This window comes from Chelonia mydas, chromosome 9, assembly GCF_015237465.2.
Source record: "Chelonia mydas isolate rCheMyd1 chromosome 9, rCheMyd1.pri.v2, whole genome shotgun sequence".
In the NCBI taxonomy this organism is placed as follows: domain Eukaryota; kingdom Metazoa; phylum Chordata; order Testudines; family Cheloniidae; genus Chelonia; species Chelonia mydas.
This window is the reverse complement of record NC_057855.1, coordinates 100725955-100742589: the sequence shown is the minus strand read 5'-3', so window position 1 is coordinate 100742589 and position 16635 is coordinate 100725955. Positions and strand designations below refer to the sequence as shown.

At 47.9% G+C, this 16635-nt stretch overlaps 1 protein-coding gene across 1 annotated transcript in view; it reads right to left on the bottom strand.

Moving 5' to 3' along the window:
• The window catches only part of FOXO4 (forkhead box O4), a 31715-nt gene extending 18194 nt beyond the window's left edge, over positions 1–13521 (bottom strand). Inside the window, exon 1 of the mRNA XM_037909328.2 lies at positions 12982–13521. Coding sequence (XP_037765256.1) covers positions 12982–13419 — 438 coding nt within the window. The 5' untranslated portion in view covers positions 13420–13521. The remainder of the gene's footprint in view (positions 1–12981) is intronic.
• Positions 13522–16635: the final 3114 nt, after the last annotated feature.

Here is a 16635-nt window from a genome sequence, read left to right as displayed (position 1 = left end):
CACAACTAGTCAGCATGCTAGGTTACCATGGAGTTGTGATCCTGAGAGACTACCTGTACCAGTAAATAATGTTTCATCATTGCTCATGTGGTGACATAGGTTCAGCAACATGCACAACTTAATGGCTCCCTAGTCTGAAGTTTTCTTTTAAATAAACTGATCAGTGATCCCCAAATCCCACACAGCCAATTCAGCATGGTACCCTGTCTCCTGCAGAGGCTGACAACTTTGTTCTTCCAAAAAAAGACTACACATGAACATTGTTGATTTAAAATAGGATTTTCTGCAGCCACCACCAGCAAGGACAAGAGCCTCATCTTCCCTTCCAACAGTTAAGCTGTGAACTCCTGCATTACCCCAGTCTCATCAGGAACTAGTCAGCAGCTAGTATATACAGCCCACCATGGAAGGAATGACTGCTATTGCATAAACAGAAGGGTTTTCGCTCAGTGTACTTCTACGGGACTTTAAACCACATGGCCTAGAACAACATGTACAGAAAAAGAAGGAAGATTGTGTCTCTGGGTAATAGGCCAGATGAGCTGTGAGACCTAGTTTATGGCCGGAACTACAATCAGCTAATTGCTACATCAACAAAAATCCTCTACATGACTGCAAACCCTTCAGTTACACTGAAACCTAGAGGAAGAGGCCACCATTTCTGGCTTAAGTGGAAACTTTAGTTTACAGTTTTCCAGCTCTCTGGCGGCATGGAGGTTACAAACAAACAAAGCCAATACTCATGTCAACACAGTTGTCAGCAGCCCATAAACAGTTTTGCCATGTGTACACCTCAGACCTCAAGCACTCTTCATGCACATCAGGAGGCTGTGATGAAGCCATACACATTGCGATTCTGGGTACAGTAACCGTAGCAGAAGGGCTAGGCCAATACTGAAAATGAACTCAAGTGTCCAGATCTTCTAAAGCAGAATTAAACCCTGTTGATTTCACAGACAATGCAAGGGGCTCTGTAGTTAATGACCTTATGAAAGCAGGGAGGTCACCTACCCAAAACATGAACTGGAGAAAGTTCAGAAGTGCAAAAGTTAGGTGACACTTACAGAATTCTGCAAATGAAGGGGAGATTTTGTTTCAAGAAGGTGGCCCCCATTTTTGTCATCGGCAGGATATTATCCCACTGTGACTAAACGTGAAGAGTAAGGAACAAGTTGTAAAATTAAGGGGGCATTTCCCAATAGGTTTATCATACTGGGTCAAGCAAGGTGGCCTCACCCAGCAATTGTTCCTGCCAATGGTCCTTGGCCTGACTTTTATTGGAGGCAACAGTTCTTGTCCAAATGACAAAAGCTGACTGGTATTAGCTAGATTTACTCTCTCCTTCCCTAACTATCTGGGCTCTCTTTCTTCCTTCCCAACTGCCTTACTACTCTGAAAGCACTTGTTACCACTGCCAGCATTACACTCCCAACACTAATACCACCTTGAGGGTGCATCTACACTAGACCTTTTTTCACCATGTGTCTTACATTGATACAGCTGGTTGGTTGTATCACCTATGGAAATACCAGAGTAGACCAGAAACAAGCATGTTTACCACTGTCAGGCTATAAGATGGCAAAAAAATGCTTGTGTCCATTCTAGTGTTACCACCAGCACTCGTACCACAGGCAAACAGTATGGAAATCATAGTGCAGACAAGGTTCTAGTGTCCAATGTCAAGACCACTGCTAGAAATCTTAGACCATACCCTCTCCAAGACAGGAACTGTACCTATCTCTATGCCTGGAAAGAGCCTAGCATGTTATGGGCACTCACACATCTAAATGCGGACGTATACAAAAAACCCAAACCCCATACATCTCTGTCAGCATCCATCTCTCAAACATTTGTTTAGCTATTTAATGTCAAAGGATTGAAGACTGCAAAGTTAGCACTGAAGAGGGTCTGCAAAGCAAAGCTGCCATGGACTTGTTGAGCAGCTGCTTCTGCTGCAGGGGGTTTTCAGTTATCTAACAGCATTTCCCATGCATGGCTTCAGGGTCCCTTCCATGCCCTCTCCCCCCAGAATGAACACAAGAGGTTGAGCCACAAGGCTGCAGTCATCTATTAATGATATTCCATTAAATGCATGCAGTGGGTCCCATGTCTTTTCTGTTCATCTATAGAATGGGGGATTGGGAGATGAGGATCTTAAAATGCGCTATGGAATGAAGGATCTGGAAGGCCAACTGATTTAAGCCAAGCCATGTGGCTATTTATATGGATAACTCCAAAGTCATTTGAGGTTGGATGGGATAGGAGGGAACAGCTGTTATAATCAGCACCAACTTCCCAGCAACAGCCTTCTTGGGGAGCTCCCTCAGCTATGTAGCAGTGTCTCTGCAGCATTCTTCCAGAGAAGCAAATTTCTTTCCAAAGCAAAGCACCTGGGGACAGAGAAAAGCGACACCAAAAATCTTCCAAGACAATTAGACTGGTGATGCATAGAGCAGGCAATGTTCCGTCTGGAAGAGCACCCACCCCTGAAAAAAGTACAGTGCCTTCTAGGACTAAGACTCTTAGGGCTAGTCTACACTGGCAGCGCTTTAACGTGGCTTGTGTGCAGAGCGCTGGGAAAAGAGCTCTCCCAGTGCTCTAAAAAAAAAAACCCACCTCCATGAGGGGCGTAGCTCCCAGTCTACACTGGTGCTTTACAGTGCTGAAACTTGCTGCACTCATGGGGGGGGTGTTTTTTCACACCCCTGAGCAAGAAAGTTGCAGCGCTGTAAATTGCCAGTGTAGACAAGCCCTTAGAGGATCTGGGGTGGGGCCTGTGTGTTCAGTTAAGCACACCTTGTTTTTCCTGTAGAGTTCACTGTGAACAGCAAGACGCAGAGCTGAATACCTGGCTGCGTTAAGAAGGTGCTCTCTATACAGGACCATTAGTAAGGCTATTAATAAGTATTAATAAGATCATGCTTGAGCAATGAGACCCTACACAAACTGGCACCCCTCATCCCAACCTTTCTGTTCTCATCTGGTTCCATTTCCACCTGCCCCCACGTGCGCACACACACACTACCACCACCACCAGTAACCACCCATTCTATATTTTTCTCCCATTCATCTCTGCACCTTATTCTACATGTTTCAGAGTAGCAGCCGTGTTAGTCTGTATTCGCAAAAAGAGAAAAGAGGACTTGTGGCACCTTAGAGACTAACAAATTTATTTGAGCATAAGCTTTCGTGAGCTACAGCTCACTACATGGCTCCCACAAACCCTCCCTCGTCCTGGCTTTCACTCTCTCCAAGTCACATCTTCCAAAAGGTCTAGTAATCTTAATTCGCTCCCCTAAAAAGTGCTGAGGTGTGACAAGTTTTGCCAAAAGTGTTTCCACTCTCTAGGATTTTTACCGTCTCTGGGATGCCAGAGTATGTCACTTGGCTTTTGTTGGTTCCTATCTCCAATCCTACCTTCGAGTTGCTCATCTAGGTTTTAAGCTTGCTGGAGCAAAGAGCCCAATCTGTTTACAGCACGTAGCACACTGCTAGCACTTTAAGAATGCATTTGGAAACAAAAAAACAGGAGCAAGATTCCAGTGGCTTAGTCCAGAATATGTGTCAAAAATCAACCAGCCAAGCTAATTCTTAAACTAGAGCTAACTTCAACCATGGCGAACTTCCTTCTAGAACCTTTTAAATACCCATGTTTCAAAGGAAGTGACACTCAAAGCATTGTTCGCCTGCAGTCACCCAAAAACTTAGTCTCCATCATCAGTACGGCCATTCTTACGTTCTTTAACCTGCTAAAGACTAATGGGCTTCAAAGTCAGTTGAGTGGCAGAGAAGGAGGATGCTTGCCAGTTCCCAACACCAGCGAGCACCTCTATGACTCTTACTTAAATTACACTTCCAGTGAATAAAGGAAAATATGACATCAAGTTTCAAACCCTTCACTTAGAACACGCAATACTCCACTTATAGCAGCAAAGTTTAATGGGGACAGTATTTGGGTAGCTGCACACCATGCCTCACTGCTGCTGGACAAGTCAACTCCCTGGTAATCTCACTTTCGCAGTATACCCAAGACAACAGTGAGTAGCATTTTTTCCTTTTCCAGAGTCAGTGACTCCCTGACCCCAGGATAAAATTATACACTGGTCCGAACCACCCTGAAACACACGCACGCTACAAGTCAGACAGAATTAAGGCTTCGCTCAGCACTAAGATATAGAATTTAAGTTTTCCATTTTCTTTTGCTTGATGACATCTAGGTTTAATGTCAGCTATGCCTCAGTGGGTGGAGACTAGAGAATTTCCCTATTTTTTTCCCCCAATGGGGCCATGAAACTATCAATTACCAAAGGACAGAACTCAAAATACATGCCCCCACCCACCAACAGATGCCCCTGGAAAGAGAAAAACTACTCTTCTCTAAGTGACATGAACCAGAACATCCCCTATTAACTTGGGCTGTTACTAGCCCTTGGCATAAGTTGTGTATCTCCAGAAGGGGACACTAGTTAACTCAGCTACTCCAAGGTCTGATTGTAGAAAGAAAAAAGATGAGGGGATGATGGAGCTCTTCTGGAAGCTGATGAATAAGGCTCTATCAAATCATTTATTTTACAGTACGAGAGAACATATGGAAAAGTCTGCAGCAATCTCCCATGTTCTTCCTTTTCCTTTCTCAGTACTTCCATCTGAAGAGGGTCACCTCTGAGCACTAGGATTTGGATTGGTTTAAAGCGAGACAAGTTCATACCACCATTCTAACAAGACTTTGAGACACCAGCCAAGTGCAATGCCACAACCCTGACATGCCCGGATTTGGAGACTGTTCAGTGCTACTGCACTGTAAACTAAGGTTTGGTTTCTTTGCATCTTCCCCCAACCCAAGCCCTTTACTGCTCTTCCTGACAATCCAGGATCTTACTGATGGGAAAAGCCACAATTTTAGACAGCTGGAGCTCAACTTCACCATGTCAGCAGTGCAAGAGAACCTATAACTAGTTCTGTACACGTAACTCACTAAAAGCATCCTTTCCTAGGAGCCTGCACTGGAACCCTTCAGCATACGTCCTCATGTCAACAGGAGAGGAAAACAGAAGGAGCATCAAAACTGATCAGAGCAGGCAAAGGGCTATAACCTTTCAAGACAGAACAATTATCCAAGCACCAGTCAATTCATTTGCATAACTCCACATACACCTCTACCCCAATATAATGCGGTCCAATATAATGCGAATTTGGATATAACGCGGTAAAGCAACGCTCCGGGGAGCGGGGCTGCTTTACCGCGTTATATCCGAATTTGTGTTACCGCAAGTGGTTCCTCCGCACTCCCCACCCCTTAGTTGCTGTGGCCCGCCCGCCCCAGCTCACCTCCACCCCCTCCCATGAGCACACACCACCGCTCTGCTTCTCCCCCCTCCCTCCCAGGCTTGCCATGCCAAACAGCTGATTCGCGGCAAGCCTTGGGGGGGGGGGGGGGGGGGAGAGAAGCGGAGCAGCGGCAGCACGCTCAGGGGAGGAGGCGGAGGTGAGCTGGGGCGGGGGGACATGGGGAGGGCCACAACAAGTAACCCGGGGGAGGGGGACGCGCAGAGGAACCGCCTCCTCCTCTGAGCACACCACTGCCGCTCCGCTTCCCCCACCCCGCCTTCCTTCCTTCCAGGCTTCCCGCACCAAACAGCTGATTGGCGCAGCAAGTCTGGAAGGAAGGGAGGGAGAAGCGGAGCAGCGGCAACTCGCTCAGGTGTGGAGGCGGAGGCAGAGCAGAGGTGAGCTGGGGTGGGGAGCGGTTCCTCTCCCTACCCCAATACAACGCGATCTCACCTATAAGACAGTAAGATTTTTTGGTTCCTGAGGACAGCGTTATATCGGGGTAGAGGTGTATTTACAAAAACATCTCGTCTGTAGAACAAGTGATGCTGACCTGGGACATACAGTGAGTAGATAAAACTAGATAAACCTCAGCAGGCAAAAGAAGGAGAAGATTACCAGCTCTGCTAAAGCAAAGGTTCATTTTAAATTTACATTACGTTTGCTGAACAAGAAGCCACCTGTTAGGCATAAGGATGTCCTAGATTAATTGATTACCCCCACTCCACCAGGAGTGCTTTAGAGCAGGGTTTCCTCGATGACTGGTGCCAGTTCCTGAGACCTCCCTGATGTAGTTTAGGAAGGCAGCAATCCAGTCCCTGATATCCAAAAAGTTGAGAAACACTGCTCTAGAGTATGAAACAAGCTTGCTTCTTTCTTTTGCATATTTATATGGAAATTTAGGTGGCCACAGGGACACAAGCAACCCTGCCCTACTGGCACAAGGCAGTACGTACACAGGACTTCCTTTATATTAGACATTCTATATTCTGAATTTGTCCTCCAACCTTCACAGATGATCAGATACTACAAGATGGGTGCCAATATAAAAATCTAGACCTTTTCTGCGGAAAAGGACCTAGGGGTGACAGTGGACGAGAAGCTGGATATGAGTCAACAGTGTGCCCTTGTTGCCAAGAAGGCCAATGGCATTTTGGGATGTATAAGTAGGGGCATAGCGAGCAGATCGAGGGACGTGATCATTCCCCTCTATTCGACACTGGTGAGGCCTCATCTGGAGTACTGTGTCCAGTTTTGGGCCCCACACTACAAGAAGGATGTGGATAAATTGGAGAGAGTCCAGCGAAGGGCAACAAAAATGATTAGGGGTCTAGAGCACATGACTTATGAGGAGAGGCTGAGGGAGCTGGGATTGTTTAGTCTGCAGAAGAGAAGAATGAGGGGGGATTTGATAGCTGCTTTCAACTACCTGAAAGGGGGTTCCAAAGAGGATGGCTCTAGACTGTTCTCAATGGTAGCAGATGACAGAACGAGGAGTAATGGTCTCAAGTTGCAATGGGGGAGGTTTAGATTGGATATTAGGAAAAACTTTTTCACTAAGAGGGTGGTGAAACACTGGAATGCGTTACCTAGGGAGGTGGTAGAATCTCCTTCCTTAGAGGTTTTTAAGGTCAGGCTTGACAAAGCCCTGGCTGGGATGATTTAACTGGGACTTGGTCCTGCTTCGAGCAGGGGGTTGGACTAGATGACCTTCTGGGGTCCCTTCCAACCCTGATATTCTATGATTCTATGATTCTACAGGCATGAACAGGGTCACTGGTGCTGCATGCTAGATTACCAGCAAGTCTTCATCCTTGGTCACCTAGTTGGCCCAATAAGCAGTGATTTCTAACCCAAGTGGTACTCACAAAATATGCACTTGTGAGGTGTATTGAATACACATTTTACAGTGAGATATGTCCAAATTATTCACAAACAGCAGAACCAAGAGTCACTAAGGAGTAGAGAAGCCATCTACTCTACCTTCCAGATAGATCTTGTTTCAAACACAGAGTGCTTGGTGATTTTTATTTTGTAATGCTCTTGGGTGTAATATTAAGATACTGTTAACATCTAAAGTGTCTGATTCAAAGGCTATTTGGGACGAGAGTGTTAAAGAAATGCTGAAAGTAGCTACCATTTGAATTCAACCATCCTATGACAACTGCGATACTCAAGAGTCATTTGACTTTTTTGTGTGTGTGGGGAGAGGATTATATACTATCAGGAAGGATGATAAAGAGACTCCATATGTGCCATATAAAAGGGATAGGCTTGATTTCTGTGATGGGGAAAATTGCCTCTGGTGAGGAAGGAACAGTTTCAGAATGCGCTCTCTCTCAACCAAGAGGCATTTAAAAATAATTTTAGAGGGAAAAAACTAAGTGTCTTCAACTCAGAATTAGCACTTTGCTTGTCCCAGCACCTTCCTGACTGGTCCCACACATATGGGAATGAAACAGCCCTACAGCAGTTTCAGACGCATGGCATGGATTCCCTTAAGGGTGCTTGCTTATCCTTTTCTATCGAACAAAGCATAGCTTTACCCAACTGCATTAACCCCAAGAAGCCATCTGAAAGCAGGAAAGATTTATCCCCTGATCCAGAGAGCAGCTTACAAAGTGCAAAGGAGGGGATTATAAAGAAGTCCAGGGAGAGAGAAACCCTGCTGGAATATTTCCACTTTTTTAATCCCTGTTAGTTCTTAACTTCAAAATTGGATGATTGCAGAGAAAAAGGAAACTGCACAGCCAGCAAATTAACTTTCTCCTTTTAAAGCGTAGTGAACACTGCCTCCTCCCACAAAAGTCTCAAATTCACTGAAATTCACACTAGTTATACTCAGTCTGCAAGACTTATAATTTCACTCAATTGTACATTGGAGTGGAACAGCTATGAAGGGATTATGAAGTAACAATGAGAGATTATAAAGTTTCATCATGGTTAAGCACAGTCTCCCGCATGGAAATTCCTGTTCTGCCCCTGCTGAAGGCCTTAAAACAAAGCCATCCTGAATAAACTGATTCACAGACTGCAGTGCTGCAAACTGAGTAGCACTATCTAAAAGTCTGCATTAGAGAACAGTAGCAATTCCAGAGCAGCAGCAAGACCTCTGCATATTTCCACATCAGAACAATCCATTCCCTTCACTTATCACACAAGGATCTGCGTGTCTGCCTTACCACAAAAACATTCTGATTGCGCATTTCACACACTAGTTTTCCTTTAAGGTACAAACATGGTACCATGAAAACAAAGGTCTGAAAATGCTATTTCATACTAGACCCTCCAACCTCCCCAGTACCTTTTATTTGAAGTGGAAACATTTTTAGAACCCACTCTAAATACAGCTTTAGAGTAGCTATAAATGCTCTGGGATCTGTATCCTGATGCAGCACATTCCTCACACAGGACTTCTATTACTATTAATTGTAATATAAATTACCAACCAGGACCCCATTATGCTAGGCATTGTACAAACCTAGAACAAATTAATTTGTGTCCTAAAACGCCTCTCTTCCTGTTTAATTCAGTCAACCAGCTTTGCCTATTTGACACTGAGATTTGGATGCAGTGGGCCAAAGACTTCACAACATAGTCATGTCTCTTTTGCAATTAGTCAAAGGTCAAGAAAAGAACTTCACAATTGACTTGTGGAGAACTCAAGGCGTACTCTGTTCCTTCTGAAATCTTGCTTGTCATGGCCTAGAGCAGTGGTTCTCAACATATTACACATTGTGGGTCACATATGCGACCCACAATGTGTAACCTGGGCCACAGGGGCCAGGTGGCAGGGCAGCAGCAGCCCAGACCCCGACCCTTCACCGCACAGCTGCCCAGGCCCCCAGACCTTGCGGGGCTGGCCAGCTGCCCTGGACCCCAGGACCCCTGCCATGCAGGGCAAGCCAACTCCCACCCTGGTCCCCCTCCGTATAGCACCCTGGATCTCGGAGCCTGCAGGGCTGGGCAGCTACCCTGGACCCTAACCCTCGGCTCACCCCAGGCCCTGCTGCGCAGCTGCCACAGATCCCGAAGCTTGTGGGGCCGGGCGGCTGCCCCAGACCTCAAAGCTCATGGGGCCCTAGGGCTGGCAGAGAGCCCTGGACTCCCAAACCCCCAACTCTGCAGGGCCAGCCAAGAGCCTGACCCCCGGGAAGCTGGGACCCTGGGCACAGCCACAGCTGTGTGCTAATTGGGCTGCCGGTTGAGAACCACTGGCCTAGAGATTAGATACAGACATTCCCCAATGGACAGCACAGAGAACACTGATCCAACATCAATCTCACCAACTTTTTGCCAAAATAATTACACATGAATCATTGTAGCATAGAGGGCAGCCCACCTCTAACATGGGGCCTGGAAGAATTCCCTTCAGGTGAGACAACCAGACCTGCTGGAAAATTGGTATTTACAGCTGTTGCAAAGCAACACATCCTAGCAAACTGTCCCGTGACAACTAACTGGATTCAGCCAGTACGGAAAAAAACTAATAGAGTAGCTGAAATTTAGTCAGATTACTTGCCCTCTCCAGAGATCCTCAGCCAGCCACCACGCAGTTGGAAAAGTGACAAACTCTTTATGTGCTGACTAGTGCTATGTTCAGGCTCCTAAAGACATCTGTAAGTGTTTAAGTCCACTGTACACTCTGGAAAGAGCAGGGAGTAGGGAACTGACTTCTCTTCCACAACAATAAGACCCCTATTTCTTTCTCTCTCAGTATTTCTAAGATGCCTACCCCCATTGTATGTATGAACAGTTATTAAGGACAGCACTGACTAGCTCATGTGATGGCAAAATTCTCACCGCTCCCCTTATTCCTGGTGTGTATATCAGGGCAAGTTTTGTTTGACCTGAATAGTAATGTAGAAATATTGCACACACCCTCTATGCCAGCAGTCCTAGGGCAGAAACAAGATCATCACCCCCACATTCACTTTGCTGCATGTTATATGTCATTCCCATCTGTGTTTGGTCTTCAGATCATAAGGTTTTTTGGCAATGGATAGTCACTATATGTTTGTACAGCGCCTGGCATAAGAGGGACCTAATCCTAACTAGGCCTCTGGACGCTAAAGCAATACAATTAAAATAATAAATACAACTACAAATAAATGTCAATTCCAAAGAAACCATAAACACAATACAAGCAAAAAGACATCCCATTTTAAAGTTAGTTGTCATGGACTAGGTGATGCATGCAGCAAGTTCACACCCCAGTGCAGTCAGGGGGCCCAACACCAGAACAGCAAGAGTGTTGAGGTAGCTTGCCCAGAGCATCCCTCAGATGTCAGTTCCTCATTCAATTCATTAGTCTAAACACACTAGCACGGAAGACCAGGCTGATAACAGCAGAGGATGGAAACTAAGGTCAATGCTCTTCATGTTACTTTAGTATCTACCTTTTCTATTTCCAGAGAAACAGTTTAGTATTTTTAAACAATGTATTCCATAGTCTATTTTTACTTTTCACTAGCTCACAGAGCTCCCTCAGTTGCTGTAGGGCAGACATACCCACCCCCTCTGCCCATGGGACAGAGCACCCTTTCTAAAGGGAGATTTTTGAAAGCCAGGAATACGAGTTATGAAGGAGTTATTTATACTGAATTTCAGAGAAGCTGGGAGACAAAGAACTGTAGCCTTGTATTTAAAAACAGTTCAAATGATGCTTCATCTAATACAGTAGCTTAGCACAAGAGTCGCTTAACAGGCCAGCTCCTTTCCTGGAAAACTTTTCAAAAAACAAAGAGAGCAAGGAGCAGCCTTTCCTGGAAATGCAGAAACCAGCTGGACCAGAGATTGGCACAAAGGGCAATCCTCATCTGCTCAGTGGAGACACATACAAACTGCTCCATCTCCACAAAGCCCATCACAACCACCTCCATCCACTAGTTTCCAGAGTAGCAACTGTGCTAGTCTGTATCCGCAAAAAAAAAAAAAAAAAAAGGAGGACTTGTGGCACCTTAGAGACTAACCAATTTATTTGAGCATAAGCTTTCGTGAGCTACAGCTCACTTCATCGGATGCACTAGGTTATTTGTATTACAGCAGCACTCAGTGGCCTTAACAGAATGGGGGTCCATTACGCTAAGCTCTATATAAACATTAGACAATCCCTCCCCTAAGGAGTTTACAATCTAAATACTGACAAGAAGCAACAGGTAGATATAAAACAAAGAGGAGGCTGAAAAGGCTGATGGTAAAAGGAACACAAGGAGGCACAGCTAGGTGCCTGATTTGCACACTTATAAATAATAAGAATAATACCAAGCTCTTATATAGCACTTGTTGTTTGCAAAGCAAGGCACTTTATAAAGGTTAGTATCACTATTCCGATTTTACAGCTGGAGAAACAGACATGAGGAAGTAAGTGACTTATCCAAGGTCACCCAGCAGACTAGTAAAGCCCTGCATGGATACCAAATTTATATCTACGGATATAAAATGGGTATCCGAGGAGCTGCAGGGCCCTACCAGGAACAGCAGCGGCAAAAGCAGCCTCCCTGACTGGGGGCAGTACAGCCATGCCAGAGGAGCTACCCGTGCAGGGCACTGGCTTCTGCGAGTGGCGGCCGGACATGCGGCTGCTTTTGCCGCTGTTATTCCTGATAGCGCGGGAGATTTAGGTTGGATATTAGGAAAAACTTTTTCACTAGGAGGGTGGTGAAACACTGGAATGCTTTACCTAGGGAGGTGGTGGAATCCCCTTCCTTAGAAGTTTTTAAGGTCAGGCTTGACAAAGCCCTGGCTGGGATGATTTAATTGGGGATGGGTCCTGCTTTGAGCAGGGGGTTGGACTAGATGACCTCCTGAGGTCCCTTCCAACCCTGATAGTCTATTCTATGATAGAACCGTGCAGCTCCTTGGACATCCGCTGATATCCCATACACAGATATAAATTTGGTATCCACTCAGGGCTCCACAGAGGAGTGGCTAAGTGAGGAACAGAAGCTAAATCTCCTGAGTCCCAGTCCAGTGCTCCATCCAGTAGGTTTACTACCTCAAGTCTGGGGGATTTTTTTTTAATACAGGTGAACTGAAAGAATGTAACAGATATTCCATTCTATAGAGGCTCTCCCCATAGTATCCAAGCACTTTCCAGCAGTTCAGTAAGCAACTAAATCTGCAACATGTTTGCTCTCTCATGCTCTCTGCAGAGGGAGAAGTGCATGCACTATTTCGGATTTTTTTCAGTGTTTGTATATACACACACATGCAGAGCGACGTGTTTCGGTCAGAGAACGCAATCGCCAAGTGGAAGGTGTGGGGGTGGTGAGGATCCTTAACTCTCCTGGGGGAGTCCGCTGCACAGGCTGGGACGCACTCCTTAAGAGACGAACTTTACACCCTTAGGGCAGAAAATGCCACTGGGCAAGAGGAGCAAAACTGTCAACCAGGGTCTCACTTTGCTTTGCCTCCCACAAGCGAGGCACCAGCCCCGGTGCGGAGAAAGCAGAGACCGCGGCCGGGGGAGCCGGCCGGCGCCGGGGGCGAGCGACAGGAGCGCGCACCGCCCCCCAGCCGCGCGCCGGGTCAGTGGGACGCGCCGGGCTCCCCCTTTCAGCCACGGCCCCAGCAGCGGCCGGCCGGGGCGCTCGCCCGCTGACAGAGGCGCTCCCGGCCCCGCTCCCGGCCCCGCTCCCCCGGCCCCGCTACCTTCCAGCCGGCCGAGCTGTTGCTGTCGCCCTTGTCCTTGAAGTAGGGCACGAAGCGAACCATCCACTCGTAGATCTGCGCCAGCGTCAGCCGCTTCTCCGGGGCGCTCTCGATGGCCTGGCTGATCAGCTCGGCGTAGGACTGGTTCCCCCAGGCGTTCCGCCGGGAGCCGCCCTTCCGCGCCGCCGCCGCCCCGCCGGGCCCCCGCGGCCCCTCGGCCCGCCCGGGCCCCGCCGCCGCCGCCGCCCCGCCGGCCCCCTCCTCCGCCGCCGCCGCCGCCGGGCCGCCCGCCGCCTCCTGCTGCGCCGCCGAGAGCTCGGGCCGGGGCAGGGGCCAGGTGCAGGAGCGGGGCCGGCTCTGCGGCGCGAAGTCCGGGTCGATCTCCACGCTGCCCCCCGGGCCGCCGCCCGCCTCGGGGCCCGGCTCGGAGGCCGCCATGGGCCCGCTGGCTCAGCGCCGCGCCGGGGCCCGCACGCCGGGCGGCTCGCCCGCGGCCTCCGCCATTCCCCGGCCGCGCCTGCGCCCCCCGCCCGCGGTTCGGCCCCTCGCCGCGACCCCGAGCCGCCGCCGCGGCCTCACGGCTCTGTTTACCACAGCCTGCGGAGGCCGCTGCGCCTGCGCGCGCGAAGCATGCCGGAAGGTGTAGTCCCGCAGCCGTCTCGGAACGGAGCGGCCGCCGGGCAAGTCCGGCCCAGGGACTCCGTTTCCCGACACCTCGCGCATGCGCCGAGGCGTGGCAGGGGCCAGAACGGCAGCGTGGCAGACAGGACGCTTGGGGAACTACAACTCCCGAAATGCCCCGCGACAGCCTCCTGATGGGCTCCTCTTACATAACAAAGCGAGCCCTCCCGAGCGAGCCCAGGCTCCGCGCCCCAGCGACCCCCCCCCCGCCGTGCCCCCTCCCCAGCATGCCGGCCAGCGACCCCCCCCCCCCCGCCGTGCTCCCTCCCCCACCAGCTGTGCCACACTCTCATGGTCCCTCCCCTGCCTGCCATACCAGCCAGCAGCCCCACCCACCGTGCCAGGCCCATATGACCCCTGCTCCCCCACATCACCATCTCGGGTGTGCCCCACCTGACTGTGCCAAACAATCTTAGCAGCATCCCCTTGGCCCAGCTGTGCCAGCCAACGTGCAGGGGTCACACTCCAGAGTTCGAAGTGGGGGGGCTCAGGGGTTTTGCTGATTTGTGTGGGCAGTGGGGGAGAGACAAAGCACACAGAAAGTGAGAACACCCAGAACAGAAAGAGAGGCAGAGGCAAAAAACAAGAAAGCCAAGCAGTAGCGTGTGAGCCCAGCATGACTGTGGGAGAAGCTAGAGAGCTTTTGGAACTACTGGCGAAAAGGCCTGGAGTTGTAAGCTAAGAAACTGTTCCTTTTGTTCTTGGTTCCTCTTGCATTTGGAGAAGCAGGACTCTGTGCATTTCTTGTAAGTAAACAAGCTTGCGTCCAAGAAAATATCAAATTCCTTCAATTTCTGCTTCCAACTGGAACGTTTCCAAGGCCCAGAAATGTGAGTAGTGGCTCAGGTCAAAAAGGAGCCATACTATTTAGTATTCTCACATATGTTGCCCTCTGCTGCACAGCATCTAGCATTGCAGTCCCTTGGCTAGCCTCTGAACTAGGTTTATAACTTCTGTCTTGGTCCATGAAAAGTGTGTGTGCAAGAAGCAGGGCCACTCATGACAGAAAGGTGCAAGGAGAGCTATAAACCTAAAACTGACACGGGAAAGAACATCCAGACGAGACCATCCAATACACTGTCCCAAAAAATCAGCAATCCAATGCTTCATCCTGGACAACTTCTAACCCACAAAAGAATATTGCTAGGAGCAGATGGGTTACCTCTATGTGCCAATAGCCCTCTCTACCCCACCCCCACTACACACTTTGTGATTCAATCACCAGGACCTGACATGGGCTAATAACTCTACTAATTGTCTCAGCTTTTCAAAACTGTTCCACAGATTATCCCATGTTGTTCCAATATATACACACAGTTGTTCCATCCTACACGCACACATGTTTATGCAAGTGAGCATAAACACACATGCCTCTCTTTCCCTGTACCACTTCATTCCAAATCAGGTCTAATACTGTTCATCTTAATGACTTACATAATTCTCTGCCAGAGCTTTGCCACTTAGATATCACTGGGACCTAAGAAGCCTCCAACATTTCACTGGTTCTAGTTTTTCTTTTTAAGTTGTGCCAAAGGGTAGATGTAGGGCTCCTGCACTTCCTAAATTCCCCTACATCTCGCTTCTGGGTGACATGTTCCAGTTAGGTGAACCCAGGATCACTATTACACATGGGACACCAAACTGAAGGGATGCAGGACTGAAGGGACCAGTGAAGTGCATAGCTGTTGAAACACCCATCAGGCGGTAATTAGCAAGCTGGCCAGATCTGAACCAATGACACGAGCTCTTGAATTGGTGAAAGACTTTGAATACCACCATTACCACAAGCACTTCAGTCTCATTCCTATGGCACTCTGACACATGCTGTTATATTAATTGAGTTGGAATAAAGGGGCCAAAGTGTTAACATAACCCAATCACTGCCCAACTTTAAGTGGTGCTAAACAAGGGTCAGGGTGTAGTAAACAGAGATCTCAGCCTGCTTAGTACCATGGCAACACATAATTACAAATCCTTTTAACCTATTAAAGATACAGACAAGGAAAGCAATAAAGAGTTTGAAATGTAAAGTATTAAATAAGGCTTTAATTTTAACATCTCTTCATAGGTGCTGGAACTAGGGGTGCTGGGGGTGCTGCTGCACCCCCTGGCTTGAAGTGGATTACATTATCTACAGGTTTTATAACTTGGTTCAATGGCTCTCAGCACCCCCACTGTACAAATTGTTCCAGCAGCCCTGCATCTCTTGTTCCCTTTCCCTTCAATTGGAGAGACTTTTTAGAAGTCTCTGGCACTCTTGTAGATGGCACCAAAGATCGTGATAGCTGTCCTTTGTGGGAAAGGAGAAGAAGTTAGTTGAGATGTGCTGATGCTGTTGTTGCTGCTGTTGTTAAAGTCTGATCCCATTTCATCCCCAGTGGTATTGGAATTCAGCTGGAGGTAACATTATCTGGTCCCTCTCTCTTTAGCTTGGTCTGGTTAGGATGTCTCTCAGGATCACTGTCCCAGGAAACAGTGGGAGTGGCAGCCATGATGGTGAATCTCACTATAGTAGCCTCCCTTTGTCTTTCCATATTCTCCCCCCAAAGTCTCTTGCCTTAAGGACCCACAAAGGGACTGGGGTGGAATAGCCCACGCCTTTATTATTTTGTCCAATAATTAGGCCTAATATCTGCCACACCAATTCTAATTAATTTCTGGTTCACATCTCTTTTTACAAAGCACAATTTCAACATAGTCCTTTAGTTATATCAATGTGGCCTTTTTCGTTTGGACTAATTTAGTCTCTCTGTCTGGTTTCTTGCACCTGTTTATAACATTCATTACTGAAAATGCCATGACCTACTTTCCATCAACAATTGTTATTACAAGTTACAGTAACACGAACTCTTACGTACTTTTTACAATTGAGCTTACAATTAGGTTAAATTTGCCAGCCCAGTTATCACAAAAGTGCCTAGAACAAGCTTTCATTTCCTATATGCCATGCTCCTAATACTTCTTCAAAAACTG